The 17,731-nt window shown below is 44.2% G+C and overlaps 1 protein-coding gene across 5 annotated transcripts in view; it reads left to right on the top strand.

The window, feature by feature from the left end:
• The first annotated feature begins 566 nt into the window (after positions 1–566).
• The window catches only part of LOC127627481 (CUGBP Elav-like family member 4), a 129,692-nt gene continuing 112,527 nt past the window's right edge, over positions 567–17,731 (top strand). For all 5 annotated transcript variants that reach the window (XM_052103875.1, XM_052103873.1, XM_052103872.1 and 2 more), the window contains exon 1: positions 567–1,172. In XM_052103875.1, the coding sequence (XP_051959835.1) occupies positions 905–1,172 (268 nt within the window). In that variant the 5' untranslated portion in view covers positions 567–904. The remainder of the gene's footprint in view (positions 1,173–17,731) is intronic.

Genomic DNA, 17,731 nt, shown 5'->3' with positions numbered 1-17,731 from the left:
GTATTGCATGGTCTAAATTAAAGATTTAAATCATTTATTCCGGAGGGATTACATGCACAAGGCTGCTTTTGCCTGTGCATAGTTCGTGCGTTTCAGCACTGGTGCTGTCCACGCGCGCATTAGTTCCTCCTCTGTGCATTTCAACAGAATCTCATTTGATGCTCTCGGGAGAAATGACATATGAGGATTTACATGTAATCGTTATGCACAAACGATTGCATTAAAAGGACAATGCATAACAGTGATTATTACACTTTTGTTTAATAAAACATTGATTGCCACTATATACACGTCTAAGCTCGTGGTGCGTCATTCATAAGGCAGGGTGCATAGACCTGTGCAAATTGTGATATTTTCTTTATTTATATTTCCTCTGCTTCGGCGGAGCATACCATGTTACTGTATAACTATGGGAAAGGGGGAGAGAGCGCGTCGAGTGACACCAACAGCGAGATCCTGGAAGCTGCTTCTCCTCCTCTAACCTCCCCATTGCACGGAGCGCGTTTGAGCTAGCCCTGTCTGTTTAAACCGGGAGGACACCCATACCGACTTCTCAATGCAAAAAATAAAAGGGTAGCTAGAAGCAGCTAGGGGTGAGGGGAACGGAGGTGTGAGTAGAAAGCGCGAGCTCTCGGTCTCTCTCTTCCTTTTATTATATAAATGAATGAATGACTGAATTATTGAGTAGAAGGGCACGCGTACAAGGAAACACGCCTCCGCTTGGACAACCGAACGTCGAAGCCTTTGATATTTGACTTGTGTTCAATGGTACTACGTGTTTCTATCTGTACATTTTGGGCTCGAGAGTAGGACGCGTGTCAAGTCTCGCGCCCGTCATCGTAAAACACTTCGGAAGATTGTTTTTGCTCGAAAGACCGCTGCTACGAAACTCCTCGCTGAGAAGATGGCAACTTTAACAAACGGACAGGTGGACGGCAGCATGGTTCACGGAGGAGCGGCCAGTACGAACGGGCTCGTGAACGGAATAAGCCACGCGCACAGTCCCGGGAGCTGCGCAACCATTCCCATGAAGGACCACGATGCCATCAAACTGTTCATCGGACAGATACCGCGCAACCTTGACGAGAAGGACCTCCGGCCACTCTTCGAGGAATTTGGCAAGATCTATGAGCTCACCGTGCTGAAAGACCGCTTCACTGGCATGCACAAAGGTATGTTTGCTTTTCCCGCTCGTCTGCTGTCACGCTGTCGCTATAATGTCTCTATTTCGTTACGCTCGCCTTTTCCGTCACAGCATCGGAGGATAGAACGACAGACTTGGATTCAACACTATATATATATATATATATATATATATATATATATATATATATATATATATATATATATATATATACATTTATTTTAAAAAATATGTAAGGAATGTAATGTTGTTACGGAATTTTTCACTCAGTCATTGCTCTTCTACCCAATTAACAATGCTTGGTACCCTGAACGTTCCGGAAACGTTCCCAGAACATAGCTTTAAAGTTATTTGTGGATAGCCAGGAAAGTTTTCTTTTTTGTTGTGTTTCTTTTTTTTTTTTTTTTTTTTTTTTACAGAAATAGGACGATTGTGTATAATGGTTCCCCTAACGTTCCCTTAACCTCTAAATATTACAACATGAGCATACGTTCTATCTAAGTTCTTTTTAGGTTGACACACAAAAACCTCCCTGCAATGTTCAGGTAATGGTAATAAAAAAATAACCCACAAAAAGTCTGTTCCTAGAGTGTTAGGAGTTGGTTTAAAAAAAAAAAAAAAAAACAACATTTTATACAAGAATTTGAAACATACACTAAGAAAATATTCTGTGATCACTGGGCTTGAGGTCCATTCAGCTCCATTAATTTGTTAGACATCACATCCAAAATTTTCCATTGAGTCTAGTTCGAGGGTAGTGCTATGTGTGTGTGTGTGTGTGTGTGTGTGTGTGCACTGGTGTATGAGCTTGTGTAAACATTTTCCCCCAATTTGATTTCTCTCGAAATCAGACTCTCTTTAACGTTTGTCTGTGTACTGTAAACACAATTCTCAAACCAAAAAACACAATTGCATATCTGTAACAAGTTCATTCAATCTTACTTTATTTTAAGCCTTTGTCTAATCAACATCCATTCAAAGAGTCAAAGGTAAATGCTTCAAGACAATGACAGATGACAAGGAGAAAATAATGAGCATGGATAGAATCCCTAGTGAAAGGGTGTGACATCTTTTAGGTATCCTCTTAATTAGGGTTGTGTAGCTGCGATTGTTCCTATTCCATTGCCTCATGATAAAATATTAATTTATGATGACACTTCACACAATAGCATTCTGGTGTGTGGTATGTTCCAGCAGTAACAGCAACTGAACTATAATTACCTCCTGCTTATCTTCTCCTTGCCAGTTGGTGTCATACGCAACAGCTCACGTCTCCGGTTAGGTGCGACCACAACTGTGCCTTGTTTATGCACTTGCTCACTCCTGCAGTGTGGTAATTACTGCTGTAACCGTTTACCTGTGGTGTATTCGGAAGGATCAATTTCTGAAACGCTCAACTGGGGGTCCAAGGTGGTCTCCCTAGAACAATCTTCCCAGGGGTGTCATTATTTCACAGGCTTATCTAATTGATCCCAGACCCTGAGGATGTTGTTTGGCTTTAGGGTCACATCAGTGGCTAATTTCCCCATCTATTCCTAGGAGTCAGTGGAAGAGCTGCTTACCTCAGCCCGGGGGATGTGGTCCCTCTGTTGTTGAAAACAAAGCTGTATAGCATATGTGCTGAGCAAAAATGTGGCTTTGAGGAGTGGGTCTGGGGAGGGTAGTAGGTTATCTTTTATTAATAGCACCGCTGGAGTACTCCCCGTACGGTGGTTAATCATGTTGCTCGTGAACTATGGGGAGCCATGCTGGCTGATTCTAGGAACTGTCTACTTTCAGTAATATATGGGCCTTTTACCCATCCCCCCACTGCCCGGGGCAGGGCTCGTGTTCATTGGCATGGCCATTAGGCCTGGTTGTCTCCGTGTTACTACTGAATTGGTACTTGTTCACTCCCTCTTCAAAACCCCCAATTCATATGCACTGGCATTAGTGTCTCTCAATATCCATTTTGCTTTGGCAGCAATGCTGTCCTCTCCATGCCCTGCATTCAGGCCTGCCCGCTATGGAGCTCTCATTGGTTGCACTGATGACTTTCCTATATGACTTTCTTGCTTTCATGAAACACAAAAGGAGATGTTAGGCAGAATGGTAGCCACAGTTGCCATTCACTTTCATTGCATGTGTTTGTCAGTACAATGAGAGTGAATATTGAAAATGCCCATAACCTGGTCTCATAGAATCATGTTACTATGCCTACATTTTTACAAAATGACTTTTACTTGGCTCGTTGTATCAATAGCAACAGTTTCCTGGTGAAATAAACACTAGTGGTGCTACAACAGCAATGACTTTTATTCACTTGCACACAAATTATCAGTAAAATGGCAGATTATCAGTTCATAAGCACTTAATTTTCACCCTGTTCCTCACACAATACTATCATATGACATAAAAAAACTTTTACTAAAGTGCATGACTTGTAAAGCGATACATTTTTATGTTTGCATTACATAATCAACAACATTTACATGCTTATTATTCAAGCATGCACGGCAGCGCAACTGATAGAGTGTTACACTTGCAATGCAAAGGATCGTGGTATCCAGAGAGCATGCGCACAATTAAAAGCACCAGAAAATGTTGTGGTTGCTTCAGCAGTTGCATTTTTCATCTGTTAGGTTCATGTTTAAATTCAATAGAGCATATACTACTACGATACACGTAAGGAACCACGTAATGTCATATTGCAAAAATGTCGTCAAGCGGGGTTCGGAACAACATGAGGGAGAGTAAATGAAAACAGAATTTTTATATGGGGTGAACTGTCCCTTTCAAATTCTGTTTAGTTAAACATATCTTCTCTTTGATGCTTCCTATCCTCATTACTATTTTTGCTGGGGTCAAAGATCACCAAATGTTACATTCCAACAGTTTTTCTGTCCTCCTTTTCAACACAATCATCAACATTGTTGTCAATGTCATTATGGAAAGATCTCCATTTTGGCTCTTTTTTTTAAATCCTCAAAAACTGGATTCTCCACATACTCCCATTTCCTCTCTTCACACGTTATCACCTCCTGCAGCCTGCTGCATCTCTTCGACGTCTCTGCTCTCCTGATCACTAGATTTCTCTTTCCATTCACAGGCTGGAAGCGGTTTTGTCATCCATTTATTCAATCGCTTACCCACCCACACACATGCACACATGCGTACACACTTCATTCGAGATTCAGCATTGCACTTCGTGCTGAGTTGAGGTCTTAAGAGCAGGTCTTTTGGCTCGCTTCTTGGTACTGTAAATTGCCTTGGGATAATGGAAATGGCAAAATCTAACAAATGCTAGCTTAAACTGCAAATATTAGTGCCTTTTAAAAAATGGTTGCTCCTTCTTTGCAGATTATTTTTTTGGATTGCAATGTTGCCATGAAAGACTAAGACAGCAGTTTGGCAAGCTAGTGTAGGACAAGGCCATAACCATGTCTTGAACATTGGGAGGGATCAAGACATTTTGAAGGGTGGGGGTTTGCAGTTGAAGCAATAAAAACAATGGTACTCTTTGGTCCTGACTAAAAACATTAAATGCAATAAAGGCCCAACATTTGATCATTTTTGTTTTTGTTTTTTCAAGTTCACACAGTACAAGACATACACTGTGTTTGCATTGCTAGCAATTCATCTGTTTCAGTCATCTTTTATTTCTTTTTATGCTGTCTCAAAGAACAGACATCACTGACGTATCTGTAAAATGACATGACTGTGTAAGCATGGCTGGCAAAAAGAAAATGCACAAAATGATTTACTGTCCTCAAATTGTCCCTCTATTTCTGCTCTTTTTCCATACAAAAACATATTGAATGGAAGTATTGAAAAAGTTCATATTGAAAAAGTAACAGCATATTTGAACAACATAAGGGTGAGTAAATAATGTTCCATTTTTAGGTGAACTTTACTCCATAAACTGATGGCTGATTTTTTGAGCACAGACCTGACAAGGACACACTCAAAATAAAATGGTGTATTTTAAAAGAACACTTTTAGGAGATGATGTACATATTTCGATTTAAATAAAGACATAAAGAAATTATTTAGAAAATCGTAAATTGCATAAAAAATATATGACACTGTTTCTGCCACAACCTAAAAACTCAACGGAAGCCAGAAGTCACAGGTCTTATGTTCTAGTTCTTATCTGTGGGTGATAACACTCGACTTTGTGTTTAATAAATCATTTTCTTAGACAATGTCAACTGAATTTTCTAAAAAGCTACTGTAAAGCAGTTCAATTGAATGGAGGAGGCGAGAACCGGCTTGTCAATATAAATAATATTTTAATGATAAACTTATACAAAAGACAAAAACACACACATGACAGACATATCCGTAAACGATCTCTCTCTCCCGCACCATCCTCCGCAGTTGGCCTTTATCCCTCTCGGAGGCTTGATTAGCCTGATAAGGGACCGGGTGTGTAGACTCGCGACCCGGCCCGGCCCCCCGCCCTGCCACATTCCTCCCTCGTTCTCTCAGGCTGGGGAGCCCCCGGCATGACGTACACCCCCCCCCCCCCTCTTTCCCTGGGGAGGGGCGTACTTTTCGCCCCATCTGCCGGCAGGTCATCCCCGTCTACCTGGATGAGGGAGGGGACAAGGGGAGGAAACAGAAATAATAAAAATGGGGGGTACTTCCTGTAACAGTGTAGTACCCCCCAAAAAAACACTGTAAAATTTAAACGAGAGGGAAAAGGCCCACGTAGAGCGGCAGTGAGAGAGAGAGAGGAGAGAGAGATGAAGAAAAAAAACACTTACTCGCCAGTTCTTAGATACACCGTAGCTTGTTCATCGGCCACTCCTCCACCCTCTAACGGACGACAGCCGCGCCTCTCCGGGCGGATCGGAGGCAGTCCCCCAGCACCTTGGCGGATGGAACGCCCCGCCTCGTTCTCGGGGAAAAGAAGGTGTCTCCCCCGCCCCTGGCAGCAGTTCTCCCACTCCATGTGGTCGGCAGTGAGCCCCTTCCCGCTCCCGGTCGGCGGTCTCAGACCCCGCCGCGTTTCAGCGGCTGGTAGGGGACTCCTCCGCCCCTGAATAGTTTGCACCCTTGGAAATTACTTTCGGTCGTTACAACATTTAAATAATTAAAAAGAGGGTAAACATTGCATGTTTAGTAAGATACTTACATCTTACATGGCACAAACACTCTTAAACTAAACTGCTTGCTTATGCCAGGCGAGGTTCCCACTTAGCGTCTTAAACTTGAATCCCACTTTCATCGATTTGATTGGCTATTTCTAATGACATTGACGAGCATTGTTAGACTACAGAACACACAAAAAAATGTAACTTTTTTTTAAACCATTGTGTTATTCCTGCAAAAACTTAATGACAATTAGGCAGCGGTGCATAATGGACTGCAGCAGAACAGCAACAAGGATATCAATTATTGTGGTTACAGCCCTGGTGTAGGATATCAAGATCGCATCCAAAATGCAAATCTAAAGGGGATAATTCACACAACTACCTTACTCTCATGTTGTTCCAAACTCATATGACTTATTTACTTCAGTGGAACACAAAAGGATATGTTCACTTTCATTGTATGGAAAAAAAGATGCATTGAAAAGACATTGCCAAACGGGTTTGGAATAACAGAATTTTCATTTTTGTGGTGAACTTTCCCTTTAATTGCTTGCTCATTTTTTAAGCAGTTTCTAAAATTGTCAAGAAAATGATTTTGCGCTGAGCAGGTAAAACAGCAGAAGCGACCATCATTGGGAAGCGTGAGCATTTGAAGCTGTGATGAGTGTAGGTGGAGCGGGAACGTGTTTGATGCTATAAAGAAGCATGTAGGAGGAGATGCTCTATATTTTTCGCACTGTGCTGCCGAATTCATGTTGTCTGTTTTTGATTATTATTCTCATATGGTCTACTTTTCTGCTTGCTTTTTGATATGCAGACGTGGTGTGCGGGCATACATTTGATTTTGAGTATGCATCTTGAGCACAGACAATGTCTGAGTAAGGCACAGTGTGTTTTACGTTTGGACTCTAATGAGACATTGAGCAGAGGGAGCTCCATTTATCCTCATGTCTAAACAGCCAGAGTAATGATGCTGTACATCAGTTATCTAGTCTTTAGACTCCCATGTCTTTGGAGAAGGGTGAGAAAGTGAGAAAGAGGAGAATGGTGTGAGCCTGACTGAAGGATTGTGATTGGGAAAGCTTGAGAAAGAGAATGTTAGGAAGAGAAAGATGGATGAAAACAAACAGAAAGAGAGTTTAGCATACGAAAAGGACTCAGACTAATCAAAAGAGACACAAAGGTAGAGTCAGACTGGGCATGGGTGCAGGCCTGAGCTGGGGGTGTTTCAAAGTCCTCTGTTCTCCGGTACTTTCATTTGGCTTCTCTGCATGACTCAGCACAGCTAATAGAGGCCATTTGTATTGGTCTCAAGAAGCTGCAGGAATCACACCGAGAACCGTAGCGTCTTCTACGCCTTTTAGCGTAGGGGAGATTGCAGCCATACACTAAACATCTAGCTCTCCCAAATGCAGGAAGTGGAGACAGTTAGGATTATAATCTTGCTTGTTCTAGCCTCCTAGCCTTTGAGGGTTAACAAACAAACTGTCTGTTTATTATGCAACCTGGCCTCATAGAATGACATTACTATACCAAACATTTTTCTAAATAATTTTTACGCAGCTCGTTGTACGTATCGCAACAGTTTCCTGGTGAAATGAACACTAGAAGGGCCGCAACAACAATTACTTTTATTCCCTTTTACACAGATCATGGGTAAAACGGCAGATTATCAGTTTGTAAATGCTTACGTTTCACCCACAATGCTATCTTATAACATCCAAACACTTTTACTACAGTGCATAACTTGTAAGGCGATAGATACATTATAACATTTTGCATTACATAACCAATTACGTTTATAAGCTTGTTCCTGTGTATTGAAATTGCACGGTAGCTTAACTGATAGAGCTTTGCACCTGTGAAAGAAGGACTGTGATAAGAGTCCTTAATAGCACGCACGTCGACATGTTTCATTGAAGCACCAAAAAATTACTTTGCATTTTGAATAAATGAATCCCAAATGAATAATTGCATTTTTCATCTCACGTTTGATTTTTCTGACACTATCGTTAGGTTTAGGTTTAAGGTTTTGGGTAGAGTATTTAATTAAAAAGCCTTATCAGTTGGGAGAACATTTAACTTGCTTTTAGCGCCACACTGTGGATACGTGCAATGAACCACGATACAACCGCGGCTGTACAGGTTAACGCACTGTGCATACCATGAGCGGTACAATTCGTTCGGACCGTTAGATTCTCACACAGTTAAAAAGTATAGGCATATTTACAAACATAAAACACACAGAGCTGGATAAAGTAGATATTTACCTACAATCAACTGAAACAAAATGCTGCCTAGTTGAGATGTAAAATTGCTGTTTCATGAGAATAAGGGGCTGTTCACGTGTTTTTGCGTTTTTTCCATAAACATTTGCTAAATTTAGGTTTTTGACCACTAGGTCATTTTCACAATGTTTTTAGCATTTATAATTTGCTCTGAATGGTTACTGTCTTTCAGTGCCAATTTCTTAGGGTCAGCAAATCCTTCTCTGCTGGCGTAACATGCCTAATAAATAAATATTTTTTCATCTTTTCATTCTAATTGACCTATTTGCCTATGTATTTTCAATCGCTTTCAACTCCTATTTCATCTACAAATGAATAGCAAAAAACTAAAAAAAAATTATCCAATCAGAATTTATTCCTTGATGCTTACAAGCAAAGTGTGACAACTGTTTCACAAATCGCATGCCCAAAGCCATGCTCCTTAGCCAAAGCAGCACGTGAGTTTGAGCTCCACCCAGTCAGAATATTTTCCACAGAATCTCTCAACACTGCAGTGAATAGGCGTCTAAAGTCAGATTGCCAGATTCATCAGCCAATCAGATTGATTTATTTGTTTTTTGGGTGTGGTCTTTAGGATATTTCCCAGTCCAGGCCTTCTAGCTGACCTTGAGTCATGCAATCACGCTATTAGTGATGTACGTAATTTGAAAGCAAAGAGATCTTGCTGACGAGTCGGCTGTCATCACTGCTGGTACTGCCGTTGAGAAAGAGATCCTTATGGATTTACAAAAGATGTTCTGCATGATCGTTTGATTGATTAATTAAACAGGAAAGTAGGACTGATTTTCACTTCAAGTAAATTGGTAAGTGCTTTTTGCATTGTTATAGCAACATCAGGAGTGTAAATTGGTTGCTTGAGCTTTCAGTGTTGGATCAAGTTTTGAAAAGTAACCGTGGACCCTGGAAAAACAAAATTTATTGCAAGCAAAATTTAAATCGTAAAGATTATTAGAGAGCTTTTTCTTGGTATTAGACCTCCTTGGTTCTGGCTTTCGTGCGTGGACATGTTTTTAAAATGTAAATCGGTATTATTAGTTGACTGCCACGTAATGTATGATGGCATACCGCATCTTATTAATTGTAAAACTGTGTTTACTTAATGGCATGAATGGCACTGAAGGCCTAGACTTAAAATGCACAGGCCACGGCTGCTGTCTTTTAAGCTTTAGCCAGTGCTACACATACTCAAGAAAATGTATAAATGCTTCTCTCAAGTCTCCAGGATTGAACACTTTAGTTTCTTTCTGTGCGTATCCCTCAGATGAAATCCTGCAGGTGCCCATGATGAACCACATAATATCATTTTGCAAAAATGCCACCACAGTCATGTTATTTTCTTGTTATTATGATAGTGTTCGTAGCTTCAAAATATCCATGTCTTGGGCGCTCTATATTTGCTAGATTGGTTTTGAAGGTCCAAACAAGCACTCGTTAAAAGATTTAACAGTGCGAATGTTTTCATGTCGAGAGACCGCATTAAGGGGCAAAATTCGGTTGGATAAAACTGAGTTTCTGGGCAGGATTTTTCTGAAAGACAATTGGATGTCCTTGCCGGAGAAAGAGAAAAGCTGGGTTTTTTTTCTCCTGCAGCTTGGTGTTAATTCAGCTCGCGTCGTGGACTCACCATTGCATTGCTGTTGCATCATCTGCACACACAGCGTTTCTCTTTTTTTCCCCCATCCCCACCTCATTTGGATCCGCAGATGTTCGGAGCCTCGGCCCATCCCAAATCCTCTCAAGCCTCTTGTCTCCGATCGCTCATCCCTGCCAGCAAGCTCCCACTTCGAATGCATTTTCTACCACAGTGCTGAATGTTAAATGTGACTGTTTTGTATATAAGTTAGTCGACGTGTCACCTTGGACATCCCAGCTGGCCAGTGGTTGCCCTCTCTCTCGCCTCTCAGTATGCCTGCATTGGATAATAAGTAGTGGCACAAACATGCATGTAAATATGCAGGCCCATTTTTCAGTTGGACAGTCGAGAGGGTGGCAGCACTGTGTAAATATTCGCCAGTGTTATTTTTTAGGCGATTGCCACAGAGGTCGGCCGTCAAGAGGAGAGATAGTTACTCAAGGTGAGCAATGACTTGCCCATGAAAGAGACCAGAGGAGACGAAGTGTTTGCTGGCTGCAGGTTCGGAATTGTAGAGGATAGAAGACCTGTCTAGCAGGCCTGACCTTCCTGTGGCCCTTATTAACCACCGTGACCCTGTTGTGCTGTGTGAACTGGGCCAGAACTTAACTATTCTTTCGTACCTCGAGGCACTTAAAAACTCATCTCAGTTTCTCAGACCGCATGCAGACGTGTTTATGTGAACACCTAATCCCAAAACTCTCATCTCATGAATTCCTCCGCTATCTACCATCACTCTCTGTCAGATAACTGTGCTGTGTTGGGGCATGTGAACTTTAAAATTGGAAGTAATAATGTTTGGTGGAGGCGATTTACTCTCTAAATTGAAAAGTATGCAAATATGCTACGCTGCACAGCTTCCTAAAATTCCATCCTGCAAGATTTATGTGCGACTTAATGGCCTTGTTGTGTTTTCATATATTTAAATAGCATGATTCGAAGAGCAGGGCAGGGCAACTGGGTTCAGCCTTAAATTTTTATAAGGTTTAGCTGTAATTTCATATAAACGCTGCTGATGAAAAGCCCCAGGACACCCCCCACCCCCCACAGCACAGCGGTTTTATCTCGCCAGGACTGTGAATTACCATTTTGATTTAAGAACCTCAGAAACCTTGCAGCATTGTGACAACAACACTAGCTAAATTAATAGTTTCTGTTTTCAAACTAGTTGCATCATCTAAGTGTTGTTGGGGTGTGTGGTGTGTGCTAAATATTTAATGAGTTTAGGAGCGGTGTGTGCACTGCTGTCTATGCAAGTGTAGGAATAGGTGTCATAGTGCCCATAATTCAGCGAGAAATCAGAGCTATAAATTTGAATGCTTTGGTTTTATCCTGAAAATCTTTTCTCCATAAACTGCTTCTCTGCAGGATTTCCTGTACATTTCTGTTGTGATAAGTTTTCTACCTGTATTTTATCCCTACAGAAAAAAACTAAAGCAAACTATATGTTTACTTGTGAATGAAAACATGAATCATTTTCCAATTTGTTTATTCAATATAAATATATAAACTATATTTATACTGTAGTTTTATTCTCTTTACATTTATGCATTTAACAGACATAAAGTGCATTTGGCATCAACAGCTAGTGCCATGCTCTACCAGATTAGCTAAAACAATAAGTGTCTTTAATACAAAATATAAGCCAATTTCTTTTAGATTTTTACAAATAAATACACCAATAACAGTATTGACATTGTGGTTTAACTTCTAATGATCACTGATTCTACACAGCATCCATCTAGTTAAAAATGCACCAGTGCCCTTTTGTGAGCCCTTCACATAATTTTAAATAATTTTTCTCTTTATGTGAAGTGTTCAGTTTGTTACCTGTTTGTTAGTCTAATGATGCTGTATTCAAACTCTGTTAATTAGCAGAGTGCGGAGAGAATGGAGAGGTAGAGCGTTAAAAGGAGACAAAAGCCTAGGTAATAGCTTAGATCATTTTCATTGTATGGACTGATTTAATCCAGCAACATTTTAATCACTTTTTGGTGTAGACAAGGACAGAGAAGAGAAAAAGAGAGCAAGCCATTAAGAAAGGAACAGAGGAGGCCGTGTTTTGTAAATCATCCATGTGCCTTTTTTATCTGGTGGTGGTCTGTAAATTGGGCTACATAAAAGCTGCAAAATGTCTGTAAAACCTGGTTGTTAAAGTAGCTGTTTTTTTGTTCAGCAATGAGATCAACTCCTATGCATATTTTCTCTTATGCACTTACATTCTTTTTTCTATATCCTAACTCTCACACAAACCTTCCTGCGTTTTTAGATTTTAATTCAAACATTATTTAGTTTGTTTATTAAGCTTTTTACTAGGGGTGTGCAGCAAAATCATTATCTGTATTTGTATTTGTTACTATGACAAAATAATTTGTATCTGTTTCTGTATTCAGATAGAACCGGATGTAGGCATGGCTTAAACCAGAAGTGTCTCAAAACTCATTTTATTATGTAACTCCCTTACATTTATAGTTTTTGTAACTAGGTATTTGGTTTTTTGGGCATATCTGTGCTGTTTACCATTGGTCCCCACAAGGTAGGCAATAACCACACACGTTTATCAATCTAAAGGGGGGCATTATTTATAATATTATTTTTATATAAAGCTAAGTAATTACTAAAGAATTTTTAAAATGAAAAGATTATTTATTTATATATATATATATATATATATATATATATATATATATATATATATATATATATATATATATATATATATACACACACACTGAGCACTTTATTAGGAACACTATGGTCCTAATAAAGCACCTGACATGGTCTTCTGCTGTTGTAGCCCACCCACCTCAAGATTCGACATGTTGTGCATTCTGAGATGCTATTCTTCTCTCTACAATTTTACAGAGTGGTTACCTGAGTTACCATAGACTTTCTGTCAGATCGAATCAGTCTGGCAATTCTCCAGGGTTTTTTTGTCCACAAATTTGGCCCTAGCTTACACACTCTTACACTTGTTTTGGATTCATCAGAAGTATAATATTATTTTAGTTCTCTTACGAGAGGTTCTCTCGTATTGCGTAAGCTAGCTTACGCTACGGGAAAGATTCATCTTTTCTGAGATATTGAAGGCAAAAATTTATCCTTAATTTTGTATCATTTGTCAACGCAGTGCAGCAACTGCAGACCTTGAGCGCACTGCTGCCACCTCGGAGAGCGAGGCGGAGGACAAGGGCTGCTGTTCCATCATGGCTTCGGACAGCGAGGAGTGGTCACAAGCCTCCTCATCGGCCCAGGAATCCAGCAGGACCCGCGCCGGAGTCGAAGGGGAACTGATACGCCTCCTCACACAGGCCGTCGACCGCCTCGGGCTCGAGTGGTCACCGCCCCCGAGCAGGCTCCCAACAGACTCGACGGCTGCTTTCTTCAAAGCTGTCACCGCGGCGCCAGCGGCCGGGCCGCTCCCTTCCTGCCGGAACTCCACGCTGAGCTCTCTAAATCGTGGAGCAGCGCTCTCTCGGCCAGGATTCGATCCCACATCTCCACCTCTCTCGCTTCAGTGGACGGCGCCGCCGAGAAGGGCTACTCTTCCATCCCCCCGGTTGAGGATTCGGTAGCAGCACACCTTTGCCCGCCCTCCGCGAGATGGCGGTCTAAGCCAGTGCTCCCATCTAAGGCCTGCAGAACTACCCTGTGTTGGCCGCGCCTATTCCGCCGCCGGCCAAGCCGCATCTGCTCTGCATTCCATGGCCGTCTTGCAGATCCTCCAAGCGGAACTTCTTCGGGAATGGGATGAGAAAGGCAGGCACCCAGAGGCTGCTACAGATCTAACGAGCGCGACGGCCCTCGCCCTTCGCGCCACCAAAGCTGCAGCTCATGCCCTAGGGAAGTGCATGGCCTCGCTGACTGTAACCGAGAGACACCTGTGGCTAACGCTAGCCGACATGGGAGAAGCTGAGCGCTCCACGTTCCTCAACGCACCACTCTCTCCGTCCGGTCTCTTCGGTTCTGCGGTAAGTGGCATTGTTGACCGTTTTTCGGAAGTCCAGAAAGCCACCCAAGCCATGAATCTCTTCCTGCCTCGCCGCGCTAGCTCCTCTGCAGGCCGCCCACATAACCAGCCTCCTGCACGAGCATCTTCACAGCGCCCAGCTCAACAAAGCCAGACTTCCCAGCGTCGACAGGGCGGCCGCCCCAGATCGCGCTCAGACAGCCGCTGCAGACCGCCGCCCCCCCAGGGCCTCGGCCTAAGATTGCGCTGAAACCTGAACAACCGAAGTCCTCCTAGCTTTGTTGAAAAAACGACGGCTCAGTCCCGCCGCGGCCGGACCACCGTCAAAGCTTCGCCCCCTGTCAGTCCCCTTCTATCAGGCTACTACAGTGGTGAATTCAGCAGCCAACAAGCCGGTGTTACTACCCGCTTGCCTGCACTCAAACGCCGTTTTCACGGCGACACAAAAAGATCTTGTAAAGAGCAAAAATGTCTTATGTGTAGAAAATGTGCCCACAATCCAGTGTTCACCCCTACACACAAGCATTACACTTCCCGTGTTCTTATCAGAGCACACTCACATAAAGCGGGCACAGCCCGCTCGATTGTTAGAGTCAATAAACACACCCACGAGCCCGTGCGTGCGTCCCCTCTCTGCCCGCTCTGTCACACGGCCAGCAAACACCTCTCTATGTGTAAGTCCCGTGCCCGTGACTATGCTCGCGCATCACTTAACAGATGTGACTCTTTCCCCATTCATCTCAATCGGGAAGTCACTCACAGAACAGCATGTCCCTGCTGTCTGAGAGCAGTCATGCATAAGCACAATAAGTGCGCTCACACATTCTGTTCAGCCCGCTGTGTACGGCAATCAGGGCGACTCGGCCATTCACCCTCTAGCGTTACGCTTCAAAGCGTGGAAAGCTATCCCAGGGATATGCAAATGGGTGTTAAGCACAATAAAACAGGGCTATTTGCTACAGTTCAATCGCCGCCCTCCCCGCTTCAGGGCGCGGCTCGAAACTTCTGTGAACACGGAAGCAGCCTGCATGCTCAAAATGCTTACAATCAGGAAACTCCTCGCGCATGTGCACCAGGGGGACTGGTTTATTTCTCTCGATCTGAAAGATGCCTATTTTCAGATTCAGATAAATCCCCGTCACAGGCCATTCTTGAGATTCAGCCGGCGGTCAGGTTTATCAATACACCGTCCTTCCGTTCGGCCTGTCCTTAGCACCCGTACTTTCCACGAAGTGCATGGATCGCGGCTTCGCACCCCTGCGGAGTCAGGGCTTGCGAATTCTGAACTATTTGGACGATTGGCTGATTTTGGCACAGTCACATACGGAGCTTCTGTCTCACAGGACAGTTCTCCTCAGTCATCTGAACAGTCCGGGTCTTGCAGTCAATTGGACCAAGAGCTCACTACAGCCCAGTCAGGCAATTTCCTTCCTTGGAATAGAACTAGACTCTGTGGCAATGACGGCTCGCTTATCTACACTGCGCGCGACTAGCCGCGTCTTTTCAGATGAACAGCCTCACGCCTCTGAAAAAATTTCAGAGAGTGTTAGGTTACATGGCCTCAGCCGCAGCAGTACTTCAGCTGGGTTTACTGTGCATGCGCCCGCTTCAGCATTGGCTAAACACCCGCGCGTCTCGCCGGGCGTGGGCCACAGAGCCGCCAGCCGATCAGAGTGACTCAGACCTGTATATCAGCTCTGCAGCCTTGGGCGGTGGCCAAATGGTATCAGCGGGGAGTGGCGATGGGAGCTGCATCTCGCCCGAAAAGTCATCTCAACAGGCAGCGTCCAACACGGGTTGGGGCGCGGTCTCGCGAGGGCTTCGCCGGTTTTTGGCCTATGGTCAGTTCAGGAAAAGCTCCTTCACATAAATTGTCTGGAAATGATAGCGGTCGAGTGCGCGCTCGTCGCTTCCTCCCGGTCATTCAGGGTCACCACGTCCTGGTCCGTTCGGACAACAGATCTGTGGTATCCTATCTAAACCGTCAGGGCGATTGTCAGATCCAGGAACCTCTTCCATCTGACAAAGCGCATACTAAGTTGGTCCCAGGGCCACCTGCGCTCGCTGAGGGCGACGCGCGTGCCAGGCCACCTGAGCGGCGGCCCAGACAGACTGTCCAGAGACAATGTTCCCCCAGGGGAATGGTCCCTGCACGCTCAAACAGTCCAGAAATTATGGCAAATATTCGGCAGAGCAGAGATAGACCTCTTGGCGTCAGAAGAGAACTCTCACTGCCCAGTATTTTTCTCAGCGAGGGCGTGCTGGCCCAGGACTGGCCCAACTGCCCGCTTACGCCTTCCCTCCCGTCTCGCTATCGCCACAGGTAATGCAGAGGATCAGGAAGCAGCGTCATTCGGTGCTCCTCATAGCCCGGCTGGGAGAATCAGACATGGTTCCGGAGCTTACGCAGCTGTCACTGACAGCCCGTGGCCCATCCCAGTGAGAGCAGATCTCCTCTCTCAAGCTCGAGGCGCGATCTGGCATCCCCACCCAGAGCTGGGCGCTGCAGCGTGGGTGATCAGCGACTACCCGTCGCTTTGCCAGAAGGAGTAATGAACACTATCATACTGCGCTAGAGCCCCTTCCACGAGAAGACTCTATGCGTCCAAATGGTCTGTGTTTTCAAAATGGTGCACCGACAGAGACCTGGACCCACGGACATGTGGGGTGTCGTCACTGCTCGTGTTTTTACAAGAGCTGTTGGATAAGGGCAGATCCCCATCCACGCTCAAAGTGTGCGTGGCGGCCGTCGCGGCGTTCGCCGAACCCTGCGCGCCAGTCATGGGGAAAAAACGAGCTGGTCATCCGCTACCTCAGGGGAGCTAGAAGGATGAACCCCCCGCGCCCCCCATCGGTTCCTATCTGGGATCTTTCTGTAGTTCTCGAAGCTATGAAAGCCCCCCCTTTCGAACCGCTTGAATCCATGGATTTGAAATACCTTTCACTCAAAACCGTTTTTCTGACTGCCCTGTCATCAGTTAAACATGTGGGAGACCTTCACGCGCTGTCTGTCAGCGCTGCGTGTATGAAGTTTGGACCAAGTGACTCCAAGGTCATTTTAAAGCCTAGACACGGCTATGTCCCCAAGGTGATCGGTACTCCTTTCAGAGCACAGATTATTTCCCTATCGGCTCTGCCAGCATCCGATAGCGAACGCGACACAAATCTCCTTTGCCCAGTCAGAGCACTGAGATTGTATACTGCGCGCTCCGCCTCTTTCAGACGCGCTGAGCAGCTTTTCGTTTCGTTCGGAGGGCGCACTAAGGGTCTCGCCACCTCGAAACAGACACTGTCTAGATAGATAATGGACGCTATTGCTGCCGCGTACACGTCGAAAGACCTGCCATGCCTCGTGGGCATGGTCCAGCAGGATTTCAATTCAGGACATATGTGTGGCAGCGGGCTGGGCTTCCCCCTCCACCTTTGTCAGATTTTACAATCTGGAAGTGCCCGCTCTGCAGGCAAAACTACTAGCGGTTTAATACGCTACAGCTCCCCTGGTGAGCTGCACTAATGGGACACATTCCACACAGACCGGCACCGCCCTCTGTTTCCCTTCCCACTATGTGCTTATGTATCACACACACACTGACCCGCACTCTTGCTGGCCAAATATTA

Source organism: Xyrauchen texanus, chromosome 34 (assembly GCF_025860055.1).
Source record: "Xyrauchen texanus isolate HMW12.3.18 chromosome 34, RBS_HiC_50CHRs, whole genome shotgun sequence".
In the NCBI taxonomy this organism is placed as follows: Eukaryota; Metazoa; Chordata; class Actinopteri; order Cypriniformes; family Catostomidae; genus Xyrauchen; species Xyrauchen texanus.
The sequence above is the reverse complement of the archived record's forward strand: the minus strand, read 5'-3'. Positions and strand labels throughout refer to the sequence as shown.